General features: G+C 32.6%; 3 protein-coding genes and 1 long non-coding RNA gene across 8 annotated transcripts; 1 reads left to right on the forward strand and 3 right to left on the reverse strand.

Annotated features, from left to right (window-relative positions):
• Window positions 1-1,310: 1,310 nt before the first annotated feature.
• On the reverse strand, window positions 1,311-11,656 carry LOC122849291 (CCR4-NOT transcription complex subunit 10). Of its 2 annotated transcripts, none has more exons than XM_044147972.1 (5): window positions 11,544-11,656; window positions 11,020-11,432; window positions 9,434-10,939; window positions 9,164-9,352; window positions 1,311-1,767 (listed from the first exon to the last, which is right to left on the reverse strand). In XM_044147972.1, exons 2-5 carry the CDS (start codon window positions 11,429-11,431, stop codon window positions 1,712-1,714), a joined length of 2,163 nt encoding a protein of 720 aa, XP_044003907.1. In that variant the 5' UTR covers window position 11,432; window positions 11,544-11,656; the 3' UTR covers window positions 1,311-1,711. The 2 variants fall into 2 exon arrangements, 1 of the variants encoding a protein (XP_044003907.1); XR_006373561.1 differs by lacking the exon at window positions 1,311-1,767 and having other exon boundaries at window positions 9,238-9,352; window positions 9,434-9,527; window positions 9,620-10,939.
• LOC122849295 (ras suppressor protein 1) lies at window positions 11,642-27,886 on the forward strand. Of its 4 annotated transcripts, none has more exons than XM_044147981.1 (7): window positions 11,642-11,765; window positions 11,871-12,074; window positions 12,397-12,568; window positions 12,637-12,755; window positions 12,845-12,927; window positions 13,031-13,278; window positions 27,800-27,886. In XM_044147981.1, coding segments are annotated over exons 1-7 (849 nt in total). In that variant the 5' UTR covers window positions 11,642-11,743; the 3' UTR covers window positions 27,801-27,886. The 4 variants fall into 4 exon arrangements, with proteins under 4 accessions (XP_044003916.1, XP_044003913.1, XP_044003914.1 ...); XM_044147978.1 differs by lacking the exon at window positions 27,800-27,886 and adding an exon at window positions 20,694-21,304; XM_044147979.1 differs by lacking the exon at window positions 27,800-27,886 and adding an exon at window positions 19,765-20,620.
• Window positions 16,869-19,411, reverse strand: LOC122849303. Its single transcript, XR_006373563.1, has 2 exons — window positions 18,093-19,411; window positions 16,869-17,850 (listed from the first exon to the last, which is right to left on the reverse strand). It is a non-coding gene; the product is annotated as an uncharacterized LOC122849303 (long non-coding RNA).
• Window positions 21,416-23,172, reverse strand: LOC122849297 (nuclear envelope integral membrane protein 1b). The gene is made up of 6 exons (XM_044147982.1): window positions 22,857-23,172; window positions 22,631-22,740; window positions 22,258-22,480; window positions 22,012-22,178; window positions 21,692-21,907; window positions 21,416-21,592 (listed from the first exon to the last, which is right to left on the reverse strand). The coding sequence occupies exons 1-6, from the start codon at window positions 22,942-22,944 to the stop codon at window positions 21,464-21,466; spliced, it is 933 nt and encodes a 310-aa protein (XP_044003917.1). The 5' UTR covers window positions 22,945-23,172; the 3' UTR covers window positions 21,416-21,463.
• Window positions 27,887-27,905: the final 19 nt, after the last annotated feature.

Here is a 27,905-nt window from a genome sequence, read left to right on the forward strand (position 1 = left end):
ATAGCAAAGTGAGATTTAATTATTTACTACTTTTTTACTGTTTTTTTTTTATGATATTTAGAACTTTACATACATTACTTTAAAATGTAAACACACATATTATTCATATTATTATTTCAAGTTCGGAAAGCCCGGAAAAGACCGATCAATTAGCCGAATTTCTGTCTGGTAAGGTAAAGTGGCTCTAGCTGGATCCCGACGTATATGGTCCCACCCCCACCATCGAAGTTTAGTCTCCTGGTCTCTAGTCTTCTTGGTTATAGGGGTGTTTAAAATTTTCATATATTTGATTCGAATCGCTGCCATCTTGATATACCGAACCAAACGAGGTTTTGGAACGTACCCATGGAGGTGAATAAGGAGTGTAAGCTTTGCTTTTTTACGGAAGCCGACATTTCGGAGTAAATGAGGGCGCTGGGATCGGACTCGAACAACAGTATCACGTGTAATCTTTTATCTTTGAACATAGTTGTACAGGCTAGAGTGAATAAGAATATTTTGTTCTGTCTTTTTTTTTGGTCAAGGGTAGAGTGGGTATAAGCAGAGTGGTGCCAAAGGCGAAAAGCTGCCCAGAAGTGACGTCACTCTGCTATACAAACTACATACAACAAGCAGGATATGGCGGACCTGCAGTCCAATTCACAGGGCAAATTTTTTACAATGTAGGGCTTTTTTTTGCCGTTGATAGCGCTTTTAAAATTTTTTTTATATAGATTTCACATACAAAATCTTTACAAGCGCCGCCAGTGGAGGAAAAAAGCCCTAAATTGTAATGCCCTGTGAATTGGACTGCTGAACCCGCTATTGGCACCACTCTGATTATACCCACTCTAGTCAAGGGTAGAGTGGGTATAAGCAGAGTGCGGCCACAGAGGTCCCATTAGTCCGACATTTTGTGCTCGCCGTATGGAGTGGGTATAAGAGGTTTTCGTCACTTCCGAGATAAAAATCATCTATGGCCGCACTCTGCTTATACCCACTCTAGTCAAGGGCTGATGTCAGCGCTGCAGCTGGTAGTTTTTCGAACTGACTTACTCCGAAATTGAGGCTTCAGTGACAGCCTATGCTTTAACACAGTAAAAAGGCAAAGCTTACACTCCTTATTCACCTCCATAGAACGTACCCCAAGGCAGCGTTCGATAGCTGGCCGAGGGCTTCGGCCTGGGCCAACAGAAGGACAACTTGATAAATCGAAAACTCGCTATGAGAAAAACCCATTCAAATATTTGAAATCATAATGGAGCAGTGCTGGCACTACGAACATATGAAATAAACCATGATAAAAAATCGGCCGGATTTTTGGCCTTGGCCAGCTATCGAACGCTCCTCAGGCATTTCTTTGGACTTGGCAACGCTGCCGCAGGGTCGAGGGGAAACGCTCCCTGATTTGACTTGAGGAGCCTCGTAGATATTTTATATCGGGCAAAATATAATTAGAAACGAATGTTTCCTAATAAATTTACATTATAAATTTAAAAAATGTATAAATTCTATATATACAAAGAAACAAGAATTATACAATATTGTCAATCATTTGAATAATGATTAAATATCAAAAAAAATTACACTATTGAAAAACCAAAAATTAGCGTACCAAATCATAATAAATAATTGATGAGAAAAATCATTGATTAACAGAAGTTGTATATTAAATTTTTTTGATTAGTTGAATGGAAACTTTTCTTGTCTGACGTTTTCGGTCTAAAAAACATCACCAGTACTGCGGACAATGCTGTTTGACTATCGATCTGGCAATGTCTACGTGATCTGTAAAAAAACGAAAAAAGAGTAAAAACACCGCCTGTTATACACCAAATATTAATGTGCACATTAAGCCATGGCTTTTTTTTTCGTTTCACAAATTTGTCAACAGACAAAGAATATATTATGAAACCGGCCGAAGAACCTGGCGACAGTTCAAAAAACGGCACTAAAACGGGTGCGTGAACCTGGCCTGCATAAGTCCTAGAAAAATTATCTAGGATACTTATTAGAAGCGTCTTGATTTGTACTAATTTGTACCACCATTGATTTAATTTTTACCTCAAATTTATCGTTAATAAAAATATTTGATAAACAAATGCATGGCGCCTTCAAATATTAATATTTTTTAATATATTTTTTTTATTTTAAAGAGCGGAACAAAGGCTAATTTGTACCGATAAAATTACAATTTGTACCTCAATAATAATAATAAAGTATTATCAATTGATATTTCGGAGTAACTTGTTTTTTTATTATTATTATTGAGGTACAAATTTTAGTTTTATCGGTACAAATTAGCCTTTGTTCTGCTCTTTAAAACAAAAAAAAATTATTAAAAAATATTAATATTTGAAGGCGCCATGCATTTGTTTATCAAATATTTTTATTAACAAATGCATGGCGCAATGTACCTCAATAATTAAAATAATAATAATAATAATTAAGATATGCAATTGTTAATTATCATGTTGGAGTAAATAATTTTTTTTTGTTGTTATTCTCGAGGTACAAATTCCGGGCTTGGTAGTACAAATTAGTACAAATTATTCTGCGTCTGTAGCAATTTTTTTTACCCTTTCTAAGTCATCTAGAAAAAAAATCGATATTTAACCCTTTCTGGACCCTTTAATTTTGAGGTACAAATTAAATCAATGGTGGTACAAATTAGTACAAATCAAGACGCTTCTAATAAGTATCCTAGATAATTTTTCTAGGACTTATGCAGGCCAGGTTCACGCACCCCACTAAAACGTATGTTAGGAGGTGTCTACTATGTTACTGTTTTAATACTGTTTTTCTCTTGAAAGTGTTGCGGAGTTCTTAAGTGGGTTCCATGGCTTACTTTTCTTACGAACTTTAAGATGGCGGAGTTTGGGAAATGTTCGACATATTGTTGTGGTGGACGTCACTATTGTTATTGCGACGATTTTATCTGTCAAAATTGTCAATATTTAGCCAAGGGAATAAGCTTTCCCCCACTCTTCCTTAAAAACATTTGATGCCGTGTCCCCTTCTCTAAAACTAACTTTGGTAAATTTTACTCTAGTAACTTTTAACTTTATTTTATATTCATGAAGACTAGAGGTCCTCTAGTTTTCATGTTTATATTAGCATGGAGGTGAATAAGGAGTGTAAGCTTTGCTTTTTTACTGTGTTAAAGCATAGGCTGTCACTGAAGCCTAAATTTCGGAGTAAGTCAGTTCAAAAAACTACCAGCTGCAGCGCTGACATCGACCCTTGACCAAAAAGAGAGATAGAACAAAATATTCTTATCTAGCCTGTACAATTATGTTTAAATATCTTCTTGGACCATTCAGGTACATGCAGTAAACAAAAGATTACACGTGATACTGTCGTTCGAGTCCGATACCAGCGCCCTCATTTACTCCGAAATGTCGGCTTCAGTAAAAAAGCAAAGCTTACACTCCTTATTCACCTCCATGTATATTAGTGTTCTTTAGCCAGAAGTCGAGGAATCGAGTAAAATCAAGAAGACTAAAAATAAAAATACAGCAGTCCAACTCACAGGGCAAATTTTATACAATTTAAAGCTTTTTTTTGCCACTGATGGCGCTTGTAAAAATTTTTTTTATATTGATTTTACATACAAAAGCTTCACAAGCGCCTTGAGTGATGAAAAAAAGCCCTAAATTGTAATGCCCTGTGAATTGGACTGCAGGAGGACGAACTTGCCTCAAAAAACCGTATCGCTATGTGATCGCCACATAATTGAGGGGCGCTAGTAGTATCCCCGTAATAGAGTGGGTATAAGCAGAGTGGTGCCAAAGGCAAAAAGCTGCCCAGAAGTGACGTCACTCTGCTATACGAACTACATACAACAAGCAGGATATGGCGGACCTGAACCCGCTATTGGCACCACTCTACCCCGTAACGTGCGCGACTTGTATCGCTTTTTTTTACAATGCGCATAATACAAACATACTCTGGCAAACATTAAATAGAGCATTATACAGCTTTCAGGATTTTTATAAAAATTACTAATTTATTTAATTGCCATAATAATTTAAAAAAACTATTGACAAACGGGTAAAAAAAAAGATAAAACCGAATAAATTAATTTGCCCTCTAAAATAATTTCTTAGCCATTAGCGAATAATATTTTAATTTGCGTTCCAGAAAATATTGTAAAGAGATTCATGTAGACTATAAATCAATATATTTAGTTTAATCTTTCTCTTAGATACATTTACAAAATTCATTATAAATCATTTGACCTGACAAGTGAGCAAAATGACTAGGGTATTCAATATTTCAACAATTTTCTTCAACTTCATAAATAGAAGATTTAAAATACTCAAATAAAAAAAAACAAAAAAAAATATAGTCTATATTTGTTCGACTGATATATTGAACTGAAACAATTACTTTAATTTATAAATAATCCAAAAAATTCAAATAACAGTGTAGATTAATTTCTCAGCCATTTGACAGTAATTTTATTTTATTATAGAAAATATTGCAGAGAAATTAATCTTGACTATTGAATAATTTATTTAGTTACATCCTTTCTTTACATATAATTCTTTCTTTACGTATAATTCCTATATTAAATTAAAATTCTTGAGCCAAATCGTTGTGGAATTAATATAGATTATAAAATATTTTATTTGGCTACATCCTTTTCTTAGCAATATTTGCCATAATTAATCAATTAAAAAGCTATTGGCATTAGGTTATTCTTCATTAACTAAAGAAGTAATGAAGACTACTTATTAATTTATTTAGCTACCTCCTTCTCTTAGATACATTTGCCAATAGCTTTTCAATTTATTAATTATGGCGAATATAGCTAAGGAAAAGACGTAGCCAAAAAAAAATAAATAGTACTTTCCATTAATATCTTTGCTTAATTTCTTCAAATTAATTAGTAATTTTTATAAAAATCCTGAAAGCTCTATTTAATGTTTGCATGAGTATGTTTGTATTATGCGCATTGTAAAAAAAAAGCGATACAAGTCGCGCACTACTACCAAGGTACTACTAGCGCCCCTCAATTATGCGACGATCACATAGCGATACGGTTTTCATACACAGGCGAGATAGGGAGTAAGTCCTCCTGTATTTCTAGTCTTCTTGAGTAAAATTTTTGAATTACGTATGCGTGAAAACCCACACTAACAAACAACCGACGAACGCACGTGATTTTTCAGCTACTGCACAACTGCGCGGTCAGGATGCGCTAAAAAAAACTGCTCAAAGAACGCTGCTAGTAAGCCACGGAAGGCATCTTTTTAGGCAGCGTTCGATAGCTGGCCGAGGCCAAAAATCCGGCCAATTTTTTATCATGGTTTATTTTATATGTTCGTAGTGTCAGCACTGCTACATTATAATTTCAAATATTTACATGGGATTTTCTCATAGTGAGTTTTTGATTTATCAAGTTGTCTTTCCGTTGGCCCAGGCCGAGGCCCTCGGCCAGCTATCGAACGCTCTCTTAAGGTACAACCTGCACTCGTATTCACGGGGCAAAATTGTTCTCATTAGGGCTTTTTTTTTCCGCTGATGGCGCTTGACAAAATTTTTTTTATATAGATTTCATATAGAAAGGCTTCACAAACGCCACCATCGGAAAAAAAACGCCCTAATGAGAACATCCTCTGAATACGGGTGCAGGGCAAAATTAAAGACATCTGGCGGATTTTTCTAAGAACATTATATATTCATGAGTGCGAAAAAAACGAGATATTAGAGAGACACTACTGTTTTTCACTTCCACTCAAGTATTTAGACAAAGACAAAAATTTATTATCCTCTATTAATTAAAATTGGATATTAAATTCTATATTAAATTTGGGTGATGTTTTTTCGTCTTTTTTTCTAGTTTTATCCTTTCGTTTTTGGTAAATATGGCATTATTTTTTTAATTATTTCGATGGGGTATTATGAAAACCCGAACATCATATTTCACAAGAGCCTATGTTTAACCTCCAAAAAAAAGATCATCAACAGTTAACTATTAAAAAAAACATATGGGAACAAAAAATCCGATTAAATAAAAAGGTGTATCGTTATTTCAATCATCTAGTCTATAAAATTCGTGAAATCGACATTATGTTTAATTTTCCCTAGTTGTACTTGAATCGATTTTATTATATATATGGGGTATTACACGACAATTCCAACGCCGCCCCTACCAATTTTGTTCATATTTTTTTTCTAAAGGATTCACATTTACTACATTGTCTTACGACATCCCTATTACTGGAAATTATTATTGCGATAACGAAAATTGCAAATAACGCAAAGTCAAGGCCGCTACTAAAAAAAAAGGTATATAACGCTGATATCCGCCATCTTGGAGATCCTGAATAAACGGAGGTTTTGGAACTTCCCTCAGAGTCGTAGGATGACGTCAATCTAGCGGCACACCGCCATTCTTATTTACTTTTTTCTAAATAGCTTTTTTTCTTAAAATTTTCAATAGGGTAAGGAACTCGGGCATAAGTTAATTGAGTTCCGTGAAACTTCATGCTTCCCTTCCTGGGAAGCTCAGAGAACTGAATTTATGATTACCAAAAAAACATGAACAAATTTGGTGGGTTGGACCATATATGTAATACTTCTATATTGCTAGCAAGGCTCAATTGTTTCTCCAGCGGCAACATTGCAGATTCTATCTAGACGGTAGGACGAGGCCAAATAAACTAGACAGAACCTAAAAGGTCAAATATTTGTTCAGTGGTAGTCCTTGAGACCCAGTACACGTTGCACCTACTCCCTACTGTTTTGATTGGTAACCGTCCATCGGTAAGCCAGGGGAAATCCGATAATTTAGACAGCTCATAACTACTTAATTTTTTGTTTAATACTTTTAATTTTATTATATTAATTTAATTATAAAATCCCTACTAAATTAATTGGTAACCGACGGAGATATTAATTTTTGAAAATTGAAAAACATACAAATTATAAGATACGTTAATAGTATATTGTGATACTAGGGGGTAAAGTAGGGTTTTATCAAACGCTGCGAGTGAGGCCCGAGACGGAGTGGAAACATAAGACAGTGGCAATCCAGGCGAAAATCGATTGCCACTGTCTTATGTTTCCGCTCTGTCTCGGGCCTCACTCGCAGCGTTTGATAAAACCCTACTTTACCCCCTAATCTCACATATATTTTTCCTCACGTGGGCATTTTTTGTCTACTTTTTTAAACGCGTTTGTTGTGGTAAAGAGAATTATTATCTCACTTTTCGCTGTACACGTCTTTTTCACTTTAACCGAAACTTCCGGTAAAATGAAAGTTACGCACGGTAAAGTGAAAAAGACGTGTGGAGCGGAGAGTGAGATAATAGTTCACTTTACCACCGCAAACGCGTGGAAAAAAGTAGTAAAAAAAATGCCTCAGTGAGGAAAAAATAGTAGGCGAGCTAGGTTATTTTTTTTAAATGTATTTTAAATATAAAAAAAAAATCCCTACCAAAAAAAAAAATTATCAAAGGGGTTAAAAAAATTATTAAAAATTAAATTGAATTGTAGAGCAATGCGGAGGCTGAACGGTATGGGGATTACAGAGGGGCGCGAAAATAATAGAGTAGTGGGGAGTTTTTTTTCTTTCTTTTCTCTATAGTTTTTCTTATCTAATATTAGGTGTATTCTTTCATTGCGGATTTTCTGGCGGATTTCCACTTTCACAAGATGTCCTTTCTTTTTTTTACCCCTACTTTTAGCGTTTGAGCTCCTCTTCTCAACTAGTTATGCTCAAACACTCAAAGAAGGGGTAAAAAAAAGAAGGGACGTCTAGTGGAGGTGGAAATCCACCATGAAAGAATAGGTGCGTTCTTTCGCTAGCGGGAGCCTGCGGGTATCCCCACCTCTAACGATCCCTCTCTACTTTTTTTCCCTTTCCTCTTTTAACTTGCGTGGAATTGGAGGCGCAATAACAAAATTCACGCAAGTTAGAAAAAGAAAGGGAAAAAGAGTAGAAGGAGACTCACTGTGAGACACCACGAGCTCCCGCAGAAAGAACGCACCTAATACACCTATAAACTCCAAGCTGACTGCTAAACCCCCCACCACTCTATTATTCCCACGCCACTCTGTAATCCCCATACCACTTAGCCCCCGCATCGCTCTGAAATTAATATTTTATAATTAAATTTTAAATAATTTCCGAAAAGAGGCATGGACTACTTATGGTATGATAGGTGCTTTTTTTTGCTTGGTGTTCATTTTTTTTTTTCCTATTTATTTTTAATAATGCGCAGTTAAATGCACCAGTCGGTTAGAATCAGATTTGCAACAGCACGTAGGACATAGGAGCTAGATCAGCTTAGATCCAATTCACGAGACGGAAATTTTTGTTGGGGCTTTTTGCCGGTGATGGCGCTTGTAACATTTTTTTATATATAGATTTCAGATACAAAAACTCTACAAAGCGCCGCCAGTGGAGGAAAAAAGCCCTAACATTGATAATACCCTAATAATTGGACTGGTATCAAAAGACTAGAAATACAGGGTAGGACTTACTCCTATTTCGCCTGTATATGAAAGAAAACGCTATGTGGTCGCCGCATAATTGAGAGAGGCGCTGGTAGCACCCCGGTAACGTGCGCGACTTGTATCGCTTTTTTACAAAAATGCGCACAATACAAACATACTCTGATGTAAACACTAATAGAGCATTATACACTGATGTTTGTCCAGGTATGTTTTAATATTAACACATTATACTTTGTCTAAGTCGCACGTTAACACCCTCAGTATATACGGCTGTCCCAGGACTTTTGAGGCAAGTTCGTCCTCCTGTATTTCTAGTCTTCTTGACTGCAGTTATGTTTTAATTCTCATTTTTTAAGAATTATTTGTTTCGACGCCACTGCTCTCTTCTCAATTTTGCATAACATACGCATGTGCATGATCATGCGCATTAAAGTGAAAAAAAATAAACACTCAAAAAAAAGCACCTAATAATATGTGAGTGAGCTTTCGACGTCTTTTGAGTGCACCACTCTTGTCCCATGTGCGCGTCGTTTTGGTAGGTACACGACAAAGAAGACGATAGAGTCTGCACCGTTGCCGCTGGAGGAAATCCACTTATTGTGAAGATAGGACGCTAGCAATATAGAAGAATTACATATATGGGTTGGATTTTCTAAATTGACGTGGAATGCCCCATATATGAAAATATTCTTGTAAAATACTGAAAAAAAGTTACCAAGTTGTAGTTCAATGTACAATGCAAGCATAATGACATGAATTGGTACATCGCAGTCTGGTCCTTTTGACATATAAACTTGTTTTAGTGTTTCTCCTGATTTATCGAGTTCTCCTCTTATTGCGTAAGCAACCGCTAAATTATACCGCATCACTGCATTGGCTGTTCTTAGACTTCTTGGAAACCATTCTAAAAAAAAAAAGATAAGAGCACTAAAAATTAAAAAAGATTAAAAACACTTAGATCATAAAAAAAAAAAAAAAAACTTACTGTGTTTAAAAGCAAATACATTAACATTACAATCATTATTTTGCTCACTATCAACATCAAGCATATCAATTGACAAATCCAAATCGAAAAGATCCTGAATATTTAAATAATCAATAGCATCATTTATTTTATCCATTAAAATTAAGCATTCAGCAGCATATAAATTTCCTAATAATTTATAAGCACCTGGTATTTTTTCAATTTTTAATAATGTTTTTGCATGTTCGAATGCAACCGTATAATCACCAAGACAAAGTGATACATATGATGATGCAGCAAGTATCGCAATTTTAAGATTCATCACTTCAATCCATGTTGCATGCGACGTAATTGGTATGATAGACATTGATGGATGCGTACTAACAATACCACAAGGTGGTGCTGAGCTTCCAATTGATCCTCGTAAACCACTTGTATTGCCACTGGATAAATTAACTGATGAATTAAATGGTAAACCACTTAAACTTGATGATGGACATTGCATATTTTCTTTTTTTGGCAAAGCAAACAGTGCATTTTTAAGGCACAACATGGCAAATTCAATTGTTGGTTGTGGTATTGCATACGACAAGCTCTCGCAATGATATTTTGTGTCAGTATTCAATCCAGATGATAATATAATTTTTTTATTGTTACCATTTCCTATGACTTTTTGAACCAAGCAATCTCGAAACTTTATGACATCAAAATCAACTTCATTGGTTGGTTTGTGACAATAGACACAACATTCAGCAAGTTTGAGCCATAGAATTGGATTATTTTGGAGTCTTTGGGCTGCTTCAAGAAAACAATCGAATGCTCTAGTTGCTTGTCCAGCTTGTAAAAGTGAAATACCTAAACTAAACATCAGTTCGTGATGTTTATCACCACCAAGTGTATACACTGGTTGTGATGATAATGGATCTTTATCTGTCTCTTTACCACGAATTGATTCAATTGACTTTTTATTTTCTTCTAATGCTTTTTCCAAATAAAATGCCGCTAAATTTGGCTTTGAACGAGAATAATTAATACAGGCCATATTGTTGTAATAAATAACTGCTGCTGATCCACCACATAATTTGTAATCTAAATTATCTGTGGCTGAATTTAATAATTTTATTGATTTATCATAATTACCAAGTACATATTCATAATGGGCTTTCAAAAAAATTGTTGATGTTGTTTGTGGAGCACCAACTAACAACATTGTATCCCATTCTTTTTGACATAGTTTTGGTTGACGTAAAAGCAGATAAATTCGTGCTTTGTATTTTAGTAATTTTATACGAAACAAGTCATTCTGAGAATCAGTATTATCTTTTTTTTGTATTTTTGTTTCTTTTGATACTGATGCTGTCTTTGTTGGATTCAAATTATCACCAGATGATGATGATTTTATCGTTTCAGATGAACAGATAAATTGACTCTCAACGTAGTTTATTAATGATAGAGTTGCATCAAGCCGATTTGTTTGAATATAAAGTTCAATTAAGAGTAAGCAAACTTTCCATGCCAAATTTTCTTCTAAAAAAAAAAGAAATATTATAGAATTTATGAAAGTATCAAATGATAAGAACAAATTTTAAATAAACAAGAAAGCAAACCCATTGCTTCTACAAATGTAAAAAGTCTATTAAGAATTTGGAGTGCAGCTTCGTATTGTCGTGTATGGTAATGTAGAACGGCTTGATTATATCGTATAACACATTTTTCAACATCTTCGGATGTATCTTGTGGTGCATCAGTAAGAACTGGGTTACCACAAACAGCATTCAAAGTTTTTCTCGCTAGTTCTGTTTTTTTAAAATCACATTTATAATACTCAACAACTATTTTATTGTGTATGACTTGTAAATCCTTAGGCCTCAATAATTCCAGTTTATTTAAATATGTTAAGCAAGTGGTGTATGACTTTTTTTGAAATTCTAATAAGGCATTTTGTGCGAGGTCTCGTTCATGCTCGGTTAATACAACTGTACTGGCTTGTTTCGACGAAGATTCACTACATTCAGTCATTCTGTAATTATCATTGGTTTTTTTTTTTTTAATTTTATTTGTTTTTATATTATATTTTTTAATAATCCAAATTTGCTTTATTGTATCTCTACATTTTTTAAATTTTACTTACTTATAAGTTTTTTATAACATTAAGACATTTTACTATTCAGTTTGATCTTTTAACATTTAGTACTTAAGGTTAGAAAAGTTTAAGTTTTCAGCACCCAGTATTCACTATTCACATTTCACAGTAATTCACAGAATCACAGAGCATTAAATTTAGGGCTTTTTTCCACTGAAATATAATAAAATAGTATATTTCGTTAAGGCATGTGGCCACTAGCAGTGTTGGGTAAATGGGCGATTTTTCGAGTTATTTACATTACATGTAATTTACATGTAATTTACGTAAAAAATGTAATAATGTCAATAATTTGACAAAATTTTTTTTATATAGATTTGGAGTTTGGACTGCTGCAATTATCATTTTATACAAGTGCGTGCGCAATGAATGGAATAAACCAAACCCCAGTATCGTGTATTCCTGTTGGAAAAATGTCAAAAGCTAAAAAAGTCCTCGATGAAGCTCGGGAATTACAAAATTCAGAATTGGATTTGGCAGATAAAAATATACCAACATTTGAAGAATTACCAGGTTTATGTAAGTAATTATCAGCTTCAATAACAATTTACTGTCAACGATACTTCATTCGAGCCAAATTTGGTAGTTTGTCTAGACGGAATTTTTGCTTGTATTTTTCTTTCAAGTGACGTCATTACTCTCTGGAACAATAGTAGGATTCGTTTAAATGTCAAAATTTAAATATCGAAGTTTGATAGTTGGTGAAAAGTATATCCTATTTTTGAAAAATTTTACACATTACTATTATTGAATGTTTTGTGAATTTATTGATCAAACAAATATAACAAATAAAAATTTAACAATTCTTCAAATTTCTATTAAAACAATAATTTTTTTTTAGTGTACATGGTCAATGTTACAAGACTGACTTTAAGCCATAACAAAATTCAAAGTGTTCCACCTGGTCTTGCAAATTTAGTCAATTTAGAAATTTTAAATTTATTCAATAATCAAATTACTGAATTACCAATTTCGTTATCTCAAATGCCAAAACTAAGAATACTCAATGTTGGGTAAGTTGTATAATTTAGAAAATAAAACTAATGTAAAAATATTGATTCATTTTATTTCTTCAATTTAGAATGAATAAATTGGATGCTCTCCCTCGTGGATTCGGAGCATTTCCAGTTCTCGAAGTACTCGATTTGACCTACAATAATTTAAATGAAAAAAATTTACCTGGAAATTTCTTTATGATGGGTTGGTAGAGTTTACATCTATTTTCAATTTTTTTTTTTTTTTTTCTAATTATTACGTAATACAAAAAATACATGAAACAATATTTACAGAAACCTTGAGAGCTCTCTATCTCGCTGACAACGATTTTGAATATTTACCACCAGAAGTTGGAAATCTTAAAAATCTCCAGATCGTAAGTTTATTAAAATAAAATGAAATAAATATATAGAAGATAGTAATGATGTAATTGATTATAATGATTACTTATGAAATAATTTCGATTTTCATCTCTTCAGTTGGTTTTACGTGAGAATGATTTAATTGAACTTCCACGAGAAATTGGAGACTTGAATCGTTTACGTGAGCTTCACATTCAAGGAAATCGTTTAACCGTTTTACCACCAGAAATTGGGAACATCGATCTTATTAGCAATAAAGCTGTATTTCGAATGGAATTTAATCCATGGGTAACACCAATTGGTGATCAATTACAAGTTGGTATATCACATGTTATGGATTACATTCGTTCAGAAACATACAAATAGTAAGTATATATTAAAAAAAAGTCGATCAGTGGGAGTTTTATTTTTGATATTATCACTTTAAGGTTGAAAGTAAATCCCATCGTCGAACAAAGTTTAGGCCCGAGAGGTTGCGCACATATGGTTATAAAAAATATTTTCAGTGCCCCTCTGTCCAAAATATATTTACTATACTGACAGGTTCTTGGTAGTATGTGTGACTGCATTCAATCTGGATAGACTCACACATACTACCATAGCCAAGAAACATGAGACAGCACGACGAATAAAAGAAAGAGAATGACCGCTAATGATAGAAAATTTTGATTCTAATAATTGTACTACTATACCCAAGAAACATGAGACATCACGACAAATAAAGAAAAAAGAACGACCGCTAATGATAAAAATCTTTATGATTAAAAATCTATCTTTTAAAATCAACTGACAAAATTGATCATTGAAGGCTTAAAAAATCCGTATTGTAATAAACTACAAACTGATAGTAAATTCAGCGAAATTCTATTGAAACTTTTTCAACTACAGACGAAAATATATGTTCGGTCCCTATCCCTACGTGTTAAATTTGTCAACTTTGACATCAGTTATATTATTTAAAAAAAAAACAACCCACGAAATTGCAAAAAAAAAAAACCAACAAAATAGATAGCCGAAACGGTGTAAAATATCTGACCTTGTAAATATTTAGTACATGCAATCAGTCTCAGTACATTGACAATTTTTTTTGCTAAAGTGCCAAGAGCTACCCTGGTGAAAATATTTGGTCGAAAAGATTATGCCAGTAAATAGTAATCCATGTTTCTGCATTCATATAGTGTATTCTTCACTGTTGTATAGATTTCTTTTTTTACCTCAAAAAATTTAGATAATATTTTTGCTCTTTGTGATAGAACAGATGAAGAGATATTACCATGAAGAATAAACTGTTTTACAAGTATTGTTTCTGAAGAATTTATTACATAGCTCCAATAACTATCATCATACAAGACAGCTGTATAAATCACTTGTAAAATTGAATCAAACCCATATTGTTTCTTAATTCGAGACTTTTTTCGATGTTGTGTGACTTTCATTTTAGGACATTCCTGGTGGAAAAAATCTCTCCGGTTTTTATACGAAACTCTCTATTTTTTTTCCACATTTTTACGTAATTTAGACTTCCGGAGATAGTTTTTCTAGATTTTTTTAGATTTTCTCCGGATTTTTTTGAAAAAAATTTTCTTTTTCTGTTTCCTATGTAGACCCTTATTTGTCGTTTATTCATTCATTTTTTCGACGGTTTTTTTGACGCGAAAATTCTGGAAAAAATCCGGAGATATTATAAAAACATTCTGGAGATTGCTTCATAAATATCTCCGAATAAATGTTTTTATTAGAAAAATCTACTTTCGGAAGTCGATTACGTAGAAATCTGGAGAAATCTCGAGCGATTCCGGAGATGTTCGGATTTATCCGAAAAATTATTTTCACCAGGGATGGTCGAAAACATAAGCCAGGTTATAAATATATATAATAATAATATACTAATAATTATGCCGGGCAATGAAGTCTGTGCATGCGCACTACTCCTGCCTTGGTTATTAAGTAGAGCCTCGATTATCCGAAACAATCCGAACCGCGTCTAGTTCGGATAAGTGAATATTCGGATAATGGAAATTATTTTTCTGAGAGATTTTAAACGAAAATAGACATAAACGTGTACATGATATTTCTGTTAAGGACATATGTAATGACATTTCATTATTTAATAATGTAATACATAATACTTTATTATGATATTTAAGAGAAAAATTTTTCATATGGAACTTTTAAAAAAGAAAAAACAAGACACGTAAAAAAAATTTATTATTGTTTAAAAAAAAAATGTTTTTTTAGCTGACGAATAGCGGCAAACTAATCTACCTATATATATATTCATGATTCATTGATTATATAAAAGACAATATGTAAGACAATACCTAGATAAAAAAAAAATAAAAAAACAAGACCACACTAAAGTGCTTTGACAAGTTCAAACTTGCGTGATTCGATTTTCTCATCGTTACACACATGTTTACTTTTTATCAAAACGCTTGACTCAATTATTTTTTATAATTTTGATTTTTTTTACGGAGGCTAGGAGCCATAGGCTCAGCCGCGGTATTGGATTTATCGACGAAAAAAAAAAAAAGTCTATAACTTTTGAACCACTGAACTTTGTTCGTTCGTAGCTCAAAAGAAGCGCCTCGAAAAACTCTTCGAAAACCATCATAAAATTTTTCCCTGTGACTAAAAGTTTTAAAAAAAAAAATGGAAAAATCGATTTTTGGAAAATGTTTGTTCTTTGTTCTAAATTAAATGCCATCTAAACTATGAATCTGAGATCATAAGTTACGAGGGTTGATATGATCTTTAGATATTTCTCTATCATGTTTTATTTCTTAAAAATGGATAAGCATTCAAATAAAAAAAAAGACAGACGTTTATTCAAAAATTTTTTCAATGGTGCAAAAAATGGCGCAAGCAATAACTTATAAAAAAAATCAAGATAGAGACTTCATTTTAGACTCAAAAAATGCGTCTACAAAAACTCTAGAGCCCGCATAATGGACTTCTTCCGCCATGAGCGATAGTTTTTGAACCAAAAAAAAAAAACCTTGAAATTAAAAAAAAAAAAAAAGACATTTTTTTTTTTTTCTCAAAAAGTATGCAACATAGAGCAGAAATTTTTCGAAAAACACTAGATCTTTCGAAGGAGCTACTTTTGAGCCTAATACAAAGTCTCTATGGTGATAATAACTCCAAATATGGTGGTTCGAAAAAAAACGAAAAACGGCGCTAACAATAACTCGTAAAAAAATCAAAATACAGACTTCGTTTTAGGCTCAAAAAATGCGTCTTCAAAAACTCTATCGCCCGCATAATGGACTTTTTCTGCTACAAGCAATAGTTTTTGAACCAAAAAAAAAAAACCTCAAAATTAAAAAAAAAAAAAAAGACATTTTTTTTTTTTCTTAAAAAGTATGCATCATAGAACAACAATTTTTCAAAAAGCACTAAATCTTTTGATGACGCTTCTTTTAAGCCTAATACGAAGTCTCCATGTTGATAATAACTCCAAATATGGCGGTCCAAAAAACTGACAAAATGGCGCCATCAATAACTCGTAAAAAAATCAAGCTAGAGACTTTGTTTTAGGCTTAAAAAATGCGTTTTTACAAACTCTATCGCCCGCAACATGGACTTTTTCTACTCTGAACAATAGTTTTTGTAGCAGAAAATATAAACCTTGAAATTTGAAAAAAAAAAAAGATATATAATAAAAGATATATATACGGCCAATGGCTGAAAAAAATATGTGACTGACCTGTTAATTTCTTTGGCTACATTAATTGCTGAAATTAACAGGTAAAACACATCGATTCCTTAGCCATTCGCCAGCAGTAATAACTTTCAATTGAGCCTAATACAATGTTTCTATCTTCAGTATCCTGAAAGTTATAGCATTTTTAATCAATTTTTTAACAATTTTAAAAAATTAGGTAATAAATAACTCAACGTAGAATTGAATTAAAAACATCGTAATCGGCTCTTATTTTGCGTCTCAATAAACTTTATCGCCCGCATTGTGGGTTTTTTCTGCTATCTTCAATACTTTTTGAGAGAAAAAAAAAATAAACATAAAAATTTATTTTTGAATAATTTTATTATCAATAAACAATAAAATTATTTAAAAACCATAATTCTATTATATCTGAAAAATTAAAATAACTATGGCCCTAGCCGGAGTATTGAAAATTTTTAATTTTCAACGGGTAACGCGGGCAACACGTCCCAACAAACATTACCAGGTCTTTTTGTTTTTTTTTTTTTTTCAACGTTCGGCAGTCCAATTTACAGGGCATTACAATTTAGGGCTTTTTTCCTCCACTGACGGCGCTTGTAAAGCTTTTGTATATAAAATCCAAGAAGACTAGAAAGAAGGAGAGTCAACTCCCTGTAGTGGGGGATAGGCCAAATGGGACAAAATATGTCCTGTACCTAGAGCTTCTCAAATTTGCCAATTTGGCGCTGATTGTTCTCAGCCGTACTTATGCGCTAACTATTTTTAATAAACATTGTTATAGCGCAGGTTTATTATTCGATCATCTTAGAGCAATGTCAAAGGAATATATCAGGTTTATCAATTTATTGATCCATATTAAACAGACAAAAAAATTTACTGGGTGATGATGATCGATAAGTAACGTTTTTAAAAATTAACAAGTAACATAAAAAATATTACTGTAATAAAATCATATCAACTTGTTCACTTGACAATAAATTTTGTTTGTCAACATTACAAAAATTAATTATTTTTCATCTGCAGCATCACGCGATTTTTGAGTTGCTGACTTAGATAATACAGCACATGAATCATCAAAACTATGATTATGTTTGTCTTGCTGCACATCTACGTTTTGGTCTCACTATTGACATTATCAACAATGTTTGGGATTTATTGTATGAAATAATCAAATTATATCTTCTTCTTGAAAATATAGTTCACAAAAATTGTTAACAACTATCACATTAAGCCATGTTACACGAGCATCCTGCAGAAAATAAGAAACATGAAAATAGTAAACAAAATTTAAATTCAATGATTATCAGTAGAAAAGTTAATAAATAGGGTTTTAACAAAAACAAATACATCAATGATTTTATAAGCATGAAAGAAGTATGATTTTTTAAACATCAATTAATGATAAACTGTTAACATAAACAAAAACAATTAAATTCTGGCAAGAATTCTTTTTTATCAAAGTGTTGGTCTAACGATGTTGAACTTACTTACTTTTGGTATCTGAAAAAGCCGTCAAATCACTCTTGTTTTTGGTTTTCCGAGCACTTTTTGATGCAACAAACTCGTGAAATATTTACGTATAATTTTGATATAAAACATGTATATAAATTACATGACAGAAAAAAAAAAAATAAAAAACGCTATCCCAAACGAATCTGCGCTATAACAATATTAATTCAAAATAGTTAGCGCATAAGTACGGCTGAGAACAATCAGCGCCAAATTGGCGAATTTGAGAAGCTCGAGGTACAGGACATATTTTGTCCCATTTCTAATGTACGGAGTTGACTCTCCTTCTTTCTAGTCTTCTTGATAAAATCCATATATTTAATACTACTATATTGCGCATGGGGCTCGATTTTGCTGGTTCCTCAAACGGTGCAGACAATCTCTCTGTTGCAGTCCTTGGAAGATTTAGGCAATGACAAGAGTGGGGATTCGGCAGAACTCGGAATAGCTCAACACATATACAGAAATAATACGCACACAAATTCATTGTGCATGTATGGAAGCCGAATCCCCACTCTTGTCATTGCCTAAATCTTCCAAGGACTGCGACAGAGAGATTGTCTGCACCGTTTGAGGAACCAGCGTTCCACTTATGGGAAAGCATAGGCGATGCGCAATATAGTAGTATTAAATATATGATAAAATCTATATAAAAAAAATTTTACAAGCGCCATCAGCGGCAAAAAATAGCCCTAAATTGTAAAAAATTTGCCCTGTGAATTGGACTGCGGATAGTAGAACGTTCGGATACTCATACAGCGGTTCGGATAATCGAGGCTCTACGATAGCTGTGTTCGATGGTCGTCTCGGCTCAGTTCCGTCTCACTTACGGCTCACTTATGGCGCTAGCGACGTACGGTTGTTTGAAGAACTACAAAGGCACAAAATCTCAATACAGGTGCTTATCTATATCATCACTGTATCAATGCTTCAATAAATATTGTTTATTTACTTTATGCAAACAGTGTCATCATAATAATCTATTACAATGAGTTGATAAATATATAATCAAAATGAATCTAGAAAATATAATTCAGGTGAGAGCAAATAGTGAATGAAAGAAATAAAAATGAAAATACAAATTTTGGAGATGGAATTATTATCTGTGCTATTGAACAATAATTTTTTATCTTTCATACATAGGAAATAGATGAAAACAATCAAAATAATATTATGAACTCATTTTGTTATTACGAAATTAAAGTTTGAAATAAATAACAATAAATTTTGAAACGACAACGAACAACAACAACAATCATCATTTCGTCAATCAACATTCAACAATATTTATTGGGGCATTGATACAGTGATGATATAGATAGGCACCTGTATTGAGATTTTGTGCCTTTGTAGTTCTTCAAACAACCGTACGTCGCTAGCGCCATAAGTGAGCCGTAAGTGAGACGGAACTGAGCCGAGACGACCATCGAACACAGCTTGTATTCAACTTTTTATTTTTATTCTGTTTTATTCCTTAGTTGACATCAGGCAAATAACGAGGCAATAAAAATTGAATCTAGAAAATTATACTCTACAAATTAACAATAAAAAAACCTATGATAGTTAATTTGAATTTTTTTTTCAGCTAGCTAACTTCCACACTCATTTTCATTAATTAAATAATATCATCAGGAAATTTTTTTCATTTCCATAGCGAATTCAGGCAAATTGCCCTGTATTGAAACATAATTTCCAATTGGGCTTGAGGTCAGATATTCCATACTTTTTCGGCTCACTGTTTTCTACCACCGGACTCAACTTAACTGGCCACATTTTTAAGGCATGTCCAACGCCGGTTTTAGAGTGTTGTGGAGGGGAGAATGTCCTATCTATTTTATATTACAAGAAATGCACTGCCAACCCCAAAAAAATAATTTTTTTTTTTTTAAATCAATCATAACACGTTATTTTTACCATATTTGACCTTATTTCACAATAAAAAAATGTTTATTATCTTATTTTATTTAAATTTATTTATCCAAAATATCATTTACTATAAATTAAAAATTATGTTGAAATTTAATGTTGGCCAACTTGAATATAGAGTGAGACTGGCAGAAGAGATCACGGCAATTACGTGTCTGTGTGACCACACATGCAAACTTCTTCTGTCAGTTTTACTCTATGTTCAAACTATGCCGACAATAATATGTCAAAATTCCTAATTTTCGCGTCTATTTTTATTTATTAAAAAAAACCCACCGACAAAACTTTTTTCATATACGGCTCAAAATTTTCGTCTTTTTTCATTTTATAATATATCAGTTTTTCGAAATAGTCTCTGTATTTTTTCATATAGTTTCTAACCAGGTTTGTGTGAAGTGTACTCGGCTGGCCATAAGAGCCTATGTATAACCTCCTTCGAAAATGTCAACTTTATTAATTAATTTAAGAAAAACCACCGACAAAAAAATTATAAAAAAATTAGAGATTGTGTATTATTACATAAATAATCTACTGTCGAAATTTCAAAAACTTCTCTGTATTTTCGTTCCGCGTTGGACATGCCTTAACGCGAGAGTGCACCTTTTACCAGTTATTATATTTCAGTGATTAATCAAATTTTATGTTGCGTGTTTTTAGTGTTTACAATCGTCATCAAAGTGCCAAGGGACCACCTCCGGAAATTGAAAACGATAAAAGTAAAAAAATTTCTCGTTTGCGTTAAACACTAATAATATTTTATCAGTATTTAACACTAAAAAAAAAAAAAAAAAAACGATTATTTTTCAAAAATCAACAAATAACCAAATTATTCGAAAAATATTTTTTATTAACTATTTACAATGCCTTATACGTACTTTAAAAATGATATTAATAATCAATATAGCAAAAATTTTATAAACAAAAATTGTTATTACTAAGGAAAAGAAAATTTGTTTTTAACTAAATATTACTACATATTAATAAATGTATCTATAAATCTTTTAAAAAAAACTATCTATTTTTTTTCATGATTCAATCAAGTAATGGTTTTCAGATTATTATTTACAATTACGACACATAGTTGGTTCATCAGATTTAAATTCACTTGTAAATAAATATTATAATTGAATTCATTCAAACAAAACGTACCACGAAAACACACACAGAAACAAACAAAACTATACTGCATTAATAATCGTTGTCGTTTTCGTCATCAGTATATTCACACTCTTCAATGAGCTTAGTAAGTTCAAGATCATGATGCATCGACTCATTTAAATGTTTGAAAAAAAAATGTTAGAAGGAAAAAAAAATTTTTATTTAACGTTCTTTATATATATAAATAAAAAAATAAAAAAAAATGACATTGTTTAATTTACTTGGTTTTTTTTTTTTTTTTGTTTGTTGATTATACAAATATTAAGTACTTACCAATATTTTTTGCTTTTGTGAAATGCTATCATTGGAAAATTATACACAAAAAGTAATAAAACACAAATCGACAGCGAAGCTTCGTGAAAGTGACTACTATAGTAAATCATCGCAAGTCCTAATCCCTTAAAATAAATAAAAACATAAACAAGTTTTAAAAAGATAATAAATAATTTATCAAATTATTTCTAAGACTAAAGTAGAGTTAAACATTTCTTTTTTACTTGTAGGGCCCACTGAATAATATGTTTTGTTCTTGAATTCGTTATTGGTCCAATCCGATAACAAATAATGAAACTTATTACTGATGATACTATTAAATACCAAATTACATATTCTTTGTATTGTTGTAAAATAAATTGTGCATTCTGCCAGAGACCATTTAAAACCCAAGAGCTAAATGCCCATCCGATACTTGCAATCACATACATTGTTTTTCCCTAAAATAAATTAAAAGGCTTATTATCAAACGAAATATTGAAAACAATTGAATTGTAGTGATTTGGTTTGTCCTCCTATAATAGTTAATATTTTTTTAACTTACCCTTCCGAAAAATTTGGAAGCAAACCAAATGAGTATTAAGATTGAAAATGTCACTCCTAATGTGATTCCAGTAGCGTAATAGAATAATGTATTTCTGCTTAGTTTTTTACTAGCCCAAAAAATAATTGTTCCAGATAATGCCAATGAAACTTTTAACAAATCAAGGACTGAAAATGAACAGAAAAATGTTTGATATAGCAATATATAGGTAATTAAATTAAAGAAATTAGCAAATAAAATACTGACCAGTTAATGTCATCGACATTTTGTAATTATAGTTATTATATGGAGGAGTATAAATTCCAATGCATGTGTCTTCAAATAAATTGATATGAAATTGTTTATTTTTTTTTATTCCAAACCAATTAAATCTCCAGGAACGTTGATTAATATCATGCTTTTCTATTACTTCAGTGGATGATTTTCCATCATAAAGTTCATAATTGTCTAAATCAGTATGTAAACTCATCTATCAAAAAAGAAACAGCATAATAATGAATGAAAATTGTATAATTAACATTCTACCGGTAAAGTCAACTTTCATTCATTTCTTTATAGAAACATTCAAGTGTATGACTAATAATTTTTAAAGCCTAAGTATAATTGTTAAGAATTTTACCATGATTGTTCTCCAAATGTGACTTAGGTATTTTGACTTAGCATTATGACAAAATATTTTTAATCCTGGTTCATTATTTTCTACAGAATCACCAGGTTCCATGTAATGTACTAAACAATTCCAAACATTATATTTATAGTAAAGTATCAGAATTAAATAAAAGCCGGTCTTTTTTTTTACAGGTTATGTATGTAGTGTGACAATGTTTTTATAGAAAAAAACAAACCTGCACCAGCGTATGGTCTTTGTCCAATAACCTGTCGAAGGACGAAAATTAAAATGATTCCATTTGAGATGAAAAAAAAATTTCTCATGTTGATTAAATAGTTATATTGAGTGATACGTTTAATATTGAGTTACATAAAATAATAGAAACTTGTTTATAGACACTACGTTCTAGGCGCTCAGGTCCCCGAGCCGACACGTTACATACATAGATGTAAATTGTAAGCTGTAGCTATGTTCGATCTGTTCGATGGTCGTCTCACTTACGGCAGTCCAATTCACAGGGCATTACAATTTAGGGCTTTTTTTCACCACTCACAGCGCTTGTGAAGCTTTTGTATGTAAAATCTATATAAAAAAAATTTTTACAAGCGCCATCAGCGGCAAAAAAAAGCCCTAAATTGTAAAAAATTTGCCCCGTGAATTGGACTGCGAGTTACGGCTCACTTATGGCGCTAGCGACGTACGGTTGTTTGAAGAACTACAAAGGCACAAAATCTCAATACAGGTGCCTATCTATATCATCACTGTATCAATGCCCCAATAAATATTGTTGATTGACGAAATGACGATTGTTAGCTGTGTTCGATGGTCGTCTCGGCTCAGTTCCGTCTCACTTACGGCTCACTTATGGCGCTAGCGACGTACGGTTGTTTGAAAAACTACAAAGGCACAAAATCTCAATACAGGTGCCTATCTATATCATCACTGTATCAATGCCCCAATAAATATTGTTGATTGACGAAATGACGATTGTTGTTGTTGTTCGTTGTGGTTTCAAAATTTATTGTTATTTATTAAAACTTTAATTTTGTAATAACAAAATGAGTTCATAATATTATTTTGATTGTTTTCATCTATTTCCTATGTATGAAAGATAAAAAAATATTGTTCAATAGCACAGATAATAATTCCATCTCCAAAATTTGTATTTTCATTTTTATTTCTTTCATTCACTATTTGCTCTCACCTGAATTATATTTTCTATATTCATTTTGATTATATATTTATCAACTCATTGTAATAGATTATTATGATGACACTGTTTGCATAAAGTAAATAAACAATATTTATTGAAGCATTGATACAGTGATGATATAGATAAGCACCTGTATTGAGATTTTGTGCCTTTGTAGTTCTTCAAACAACCGTACGTCGCTAGCGCCATAAGTGAGCCGTAAGTGAGACGGAACTGAGCCGAGACGACCATCGAACACAGCTATTATCACATAGCTCATACCACACATTATCGTAAACTGTAAAGCCTGGAATATTGCATAGAGAAATTTATCACTTTTGTCGTTTTTCCTGTTTCTAGTTTTTAGTCGGTATTACAGGGCGAAATTGCAAAACGAAAAAAAAATTTTTATTAAAGGAATGCACCCAGGTGCTTATTTATATCATCACTGTATTAATGCCCCAATAAATATTGTTTATTTACTTTATGCAAACAGTGTCATCATAATAATCTATTACAATAAATTAATAAATATATAATCAACATGAATATAGATAATATAATTCAGGTAAGAGCAAATAGTAAATGAAAGAAATAGGGCCAGTTTTTTCATCCATAGTTAAGGCGTGTGGCCACTAGCATAGTTTTTCGAACAAGTTCTATGCCATAGTCCATTTATTACTAGAAACATCTAGATTATTCCCAGTTATCACTGAAAAAGTCAGTTGTTTCTGGTAATAAATGGACTATGGCATAGAACTTGTTCGAAAAACTATGCTAGTGGCCACACGCCTTTATAGAAATCTGCTGGTTCGACGTTAACTACCTCAGTTAACTCTATCGGATAACTATCGATAACAGCGTTAACGACGAATAGTTACTATACGTTAGATGTCAGTATGTCACCATATGGACGATGGTACGGAAGCCGGGTGGGGACATTCACGCTTGCTTGCCTTACTTGCCTGCTCGTCGCGCTAGCAAGCAGAGAAAGCAAGCAGGAACTAATAGAACTAATATTCTCGCGTATAATAAAGGCGTATATCATATATTTTTCATCATACATACGCCCTTATACTATTATAAATTGAGTTTATCGGCCGGGAAGGGACATTCACGGCTTCCTGCTTACTTGCTTGCTTTGCTTGCTTGCTCGCATAGGAACAAGCAGGAATGAACCGAGCAGAAAAATACGGAAGCCGGGTAGGGACATTGAGTGCTTACGTGTAATCGTACGAACGCACACAGAAAACACCAAAGTTTAGGTGTGTTCGTTCACTATATTACTGAACGGGCGTATGCCGCAAGGAAGCGCTAGAGTTTTGCGGTCATTTGAAGAAACTTTAGTAACTAAAATTTACTAAAACATTCGTTATTTTCAGTCATTGTGTTAATTTTGTTAATTTAATTATTTTTTCTCAGACGCAAGAACAAATTACCAATTAATAATAATGAAAGAGAGCGAAAGAACTGGAAAAAACGAATAGCAATAAATAAATAGTAAATTTTAGTTACTACAGTTTCTTCAAATGACCGCAAAACGCTAGCGCTTCGCATACGCCCGTGCATACGCTCGTGTGAAAAGTGAACGAACATACCTTTGCGGCTTAAAGGTAGGTATGATACATCTCCATTATCATACGCCATGTATCATCACTGAAATATAATAAAACTGGAAGGTGAACTCCTATGCTTAGACAATGCACGGGAGTGTCGCCAGAGATAGCAACATATTGGTGTATTCTCACTCACGCATGTTCACATCAAATCTTGTACAGTCAACGTCAAAACAAACTAGTAATACACGATATAAAAGTTACATTACGTTTCAGTCTAGTCTCAACCAACTTTAGTTGACGTGACTGTACCGACGGACAACAGGCCAACCATTGAGTTTTTCTCTCGGCGACACGAAGTTCGGCTTCAGTTTTATTATATTTCAGTGTGTATCATACATGAGTGCCTCTACATTTTACTTTTAAACTATTTTACTGACGCCATTTTGCCATGGAGTTTAAAGGAGGGTAATCTGTGACGTCACACGTATTGGCTCCATGCATTTTGCCTATCCGTTATACATATATGCTATCAAATGAATGTAATAATTATTAATCATATGTAATTGAGAATTTATTAAAATATAATATCAACTAACAATGATGTGTTTTATTTGAAAGTAATCTCCGTAAATACTGAGTTAGGATATTACAATTTAGGGTTTGTTTCCATGAAATCCGGCGCTTGTGGATATTTTATATGCAAAAAAAATATAAAAAAATTTTGAAGCGCCATCAGTGGCAAAAAGAAGCACTTAATTGTAAAAAAATTTGCCCTGAAATACGGCTCCAGTTCCATAGCTAAATGTTCGATTTTTGATTTTTTTAAAAAAGATTTAAATTAAAGATACTGTAACATACCTTAAGAAACTGTAAGATACCTCTGACGCCATTTTGGAAAATTTATTGATAATAAACTCGACAACTTAGTTCTTATTAAGCCTGATAAATATTGGTACATGTAATTTATTTGTTATATAAATATATATAATATCAAGAAAAACCAGTTTTAAGGAATTAATGTTGCTTGAAACATAATTTTGTGAATACGGGTGCTGTATATAGGTATATTTGTTCATATATTATATTTTTTCATAATATTATAATTAAATTATTTAATTAATTAAATTACATTCATATGATATGTGTATAATGGCGGATAGGCAAAATGCATGGAGCCAATACACAGTGTGACGTCACAGATTACCCTCCTTGTTAAACTCCATGGCAAAATGGCGTCAGTAAAATAGTTTAAAAAGTAAAATGTAGAGGCACTCTTAATGTATGATACACACTGAAATATAATAAAACTGGAAGCCGAACTTCGTGTCGCCGAGAGAGAAACTCAATGGTTGGCCTGTTGTCCTTGTCGGTACAGTCACGTCAACTATAATTGGTTGAGACTACTGAAATATAATGTAACTTTTATACCGTGTAGTACTAGTTTGTTTTGACGTTGACTGTACAAGATTTAATGTGCGCATGCGTGAGTGAGAGGGAAAGCCAACCAATATATTGCTATCTCTGGCGACACTCCGTGCATTGGCTAAGCATAGGAGTTCACCTTCCAGTTTTATTATATTTCAGTGATGATACACGGCGTATGATAATGGAGATGTATCATACCTACCCAACACAGATTGCAAGTACGCAAAAGGTGTGTTCGTTCACTTTTCACACCGAGCGTATGCACGGAGCGTATGCAAGGAAGCGCTAGCGTTTTGCGGTCATTTGAAGAAACTGTAGTAACTAAAATTTACTATTTATTTATTGCTATTCGTTTTTTCCAGTTCTTTCGCTCTCTTTCATTATTATTAATTGGTAATTTGTTCTTGCGTCTGAGAAAAAATAATTAAATTAACAAAATTAACACAATGACTGAAAATAACGAATGTTTTAGTAAATTTTAGTTACTAAAGTTTCTTCAAATGACCGCAAAACTCTAGCGCTTCCTTGCATACGCTCCGTGCATACGCTCGGTGTGAATAGTGAACGAACACACCTAAACTTTGGTGTTTTCTGTGTGCGTTCGTACGATTACACGTAAGCACTCAATGTCCCTACCCGGCTTCCGTAAATATACCTATGGTTTGCACTGGTTTGCACCCTTGTGAATCATTTGCATGCTGGGAATTGACTTCTGCAAGCCGCAAAGGAATAATAACAATAATAATATCAAACCATATCTATACACCCATACAGAAGCCACAAAAAAAGAACTGTCAAATATAGCGGTATTCAATGAATAACATCTAATAGATTCCATATGCTCATCAGTTATTTACGTGAGTACAGAGAATACCTACGAAATCAGAATCTATAAAAGAAAAAAAAAATTAAATTCATTTTCAACGTAAACAAATAATTTGACTTGAATGATAACCTAGAAAAAATATTATTTATGTAAGAAGTCGATTATTACTCTTTCAGATGGCTGTGACTCGCCGGTTCATTGACATTTGGCCCCAAAAAGACCCTTGTCCATGTTAATCAATTAATGAAAACGGTGTAAATCCATAAATAAACTTAAACCCAA

This window comes from Aphidius gifuensis, linkage group LG2, assembly GCF_014905175.1.
Source record: "Aphidius gifuensis isolate YNYX2018 linkage group LG2, ASM1490517v1, whole genome shotgun sequence".
In the NCBI taxonomy this organism is placed as follows: Eukaryota; Metazoa; Arthropoda; class Insecta; order Hymenoptera; family Braconidae; genus Aphidius; species Aphidius gifuensis.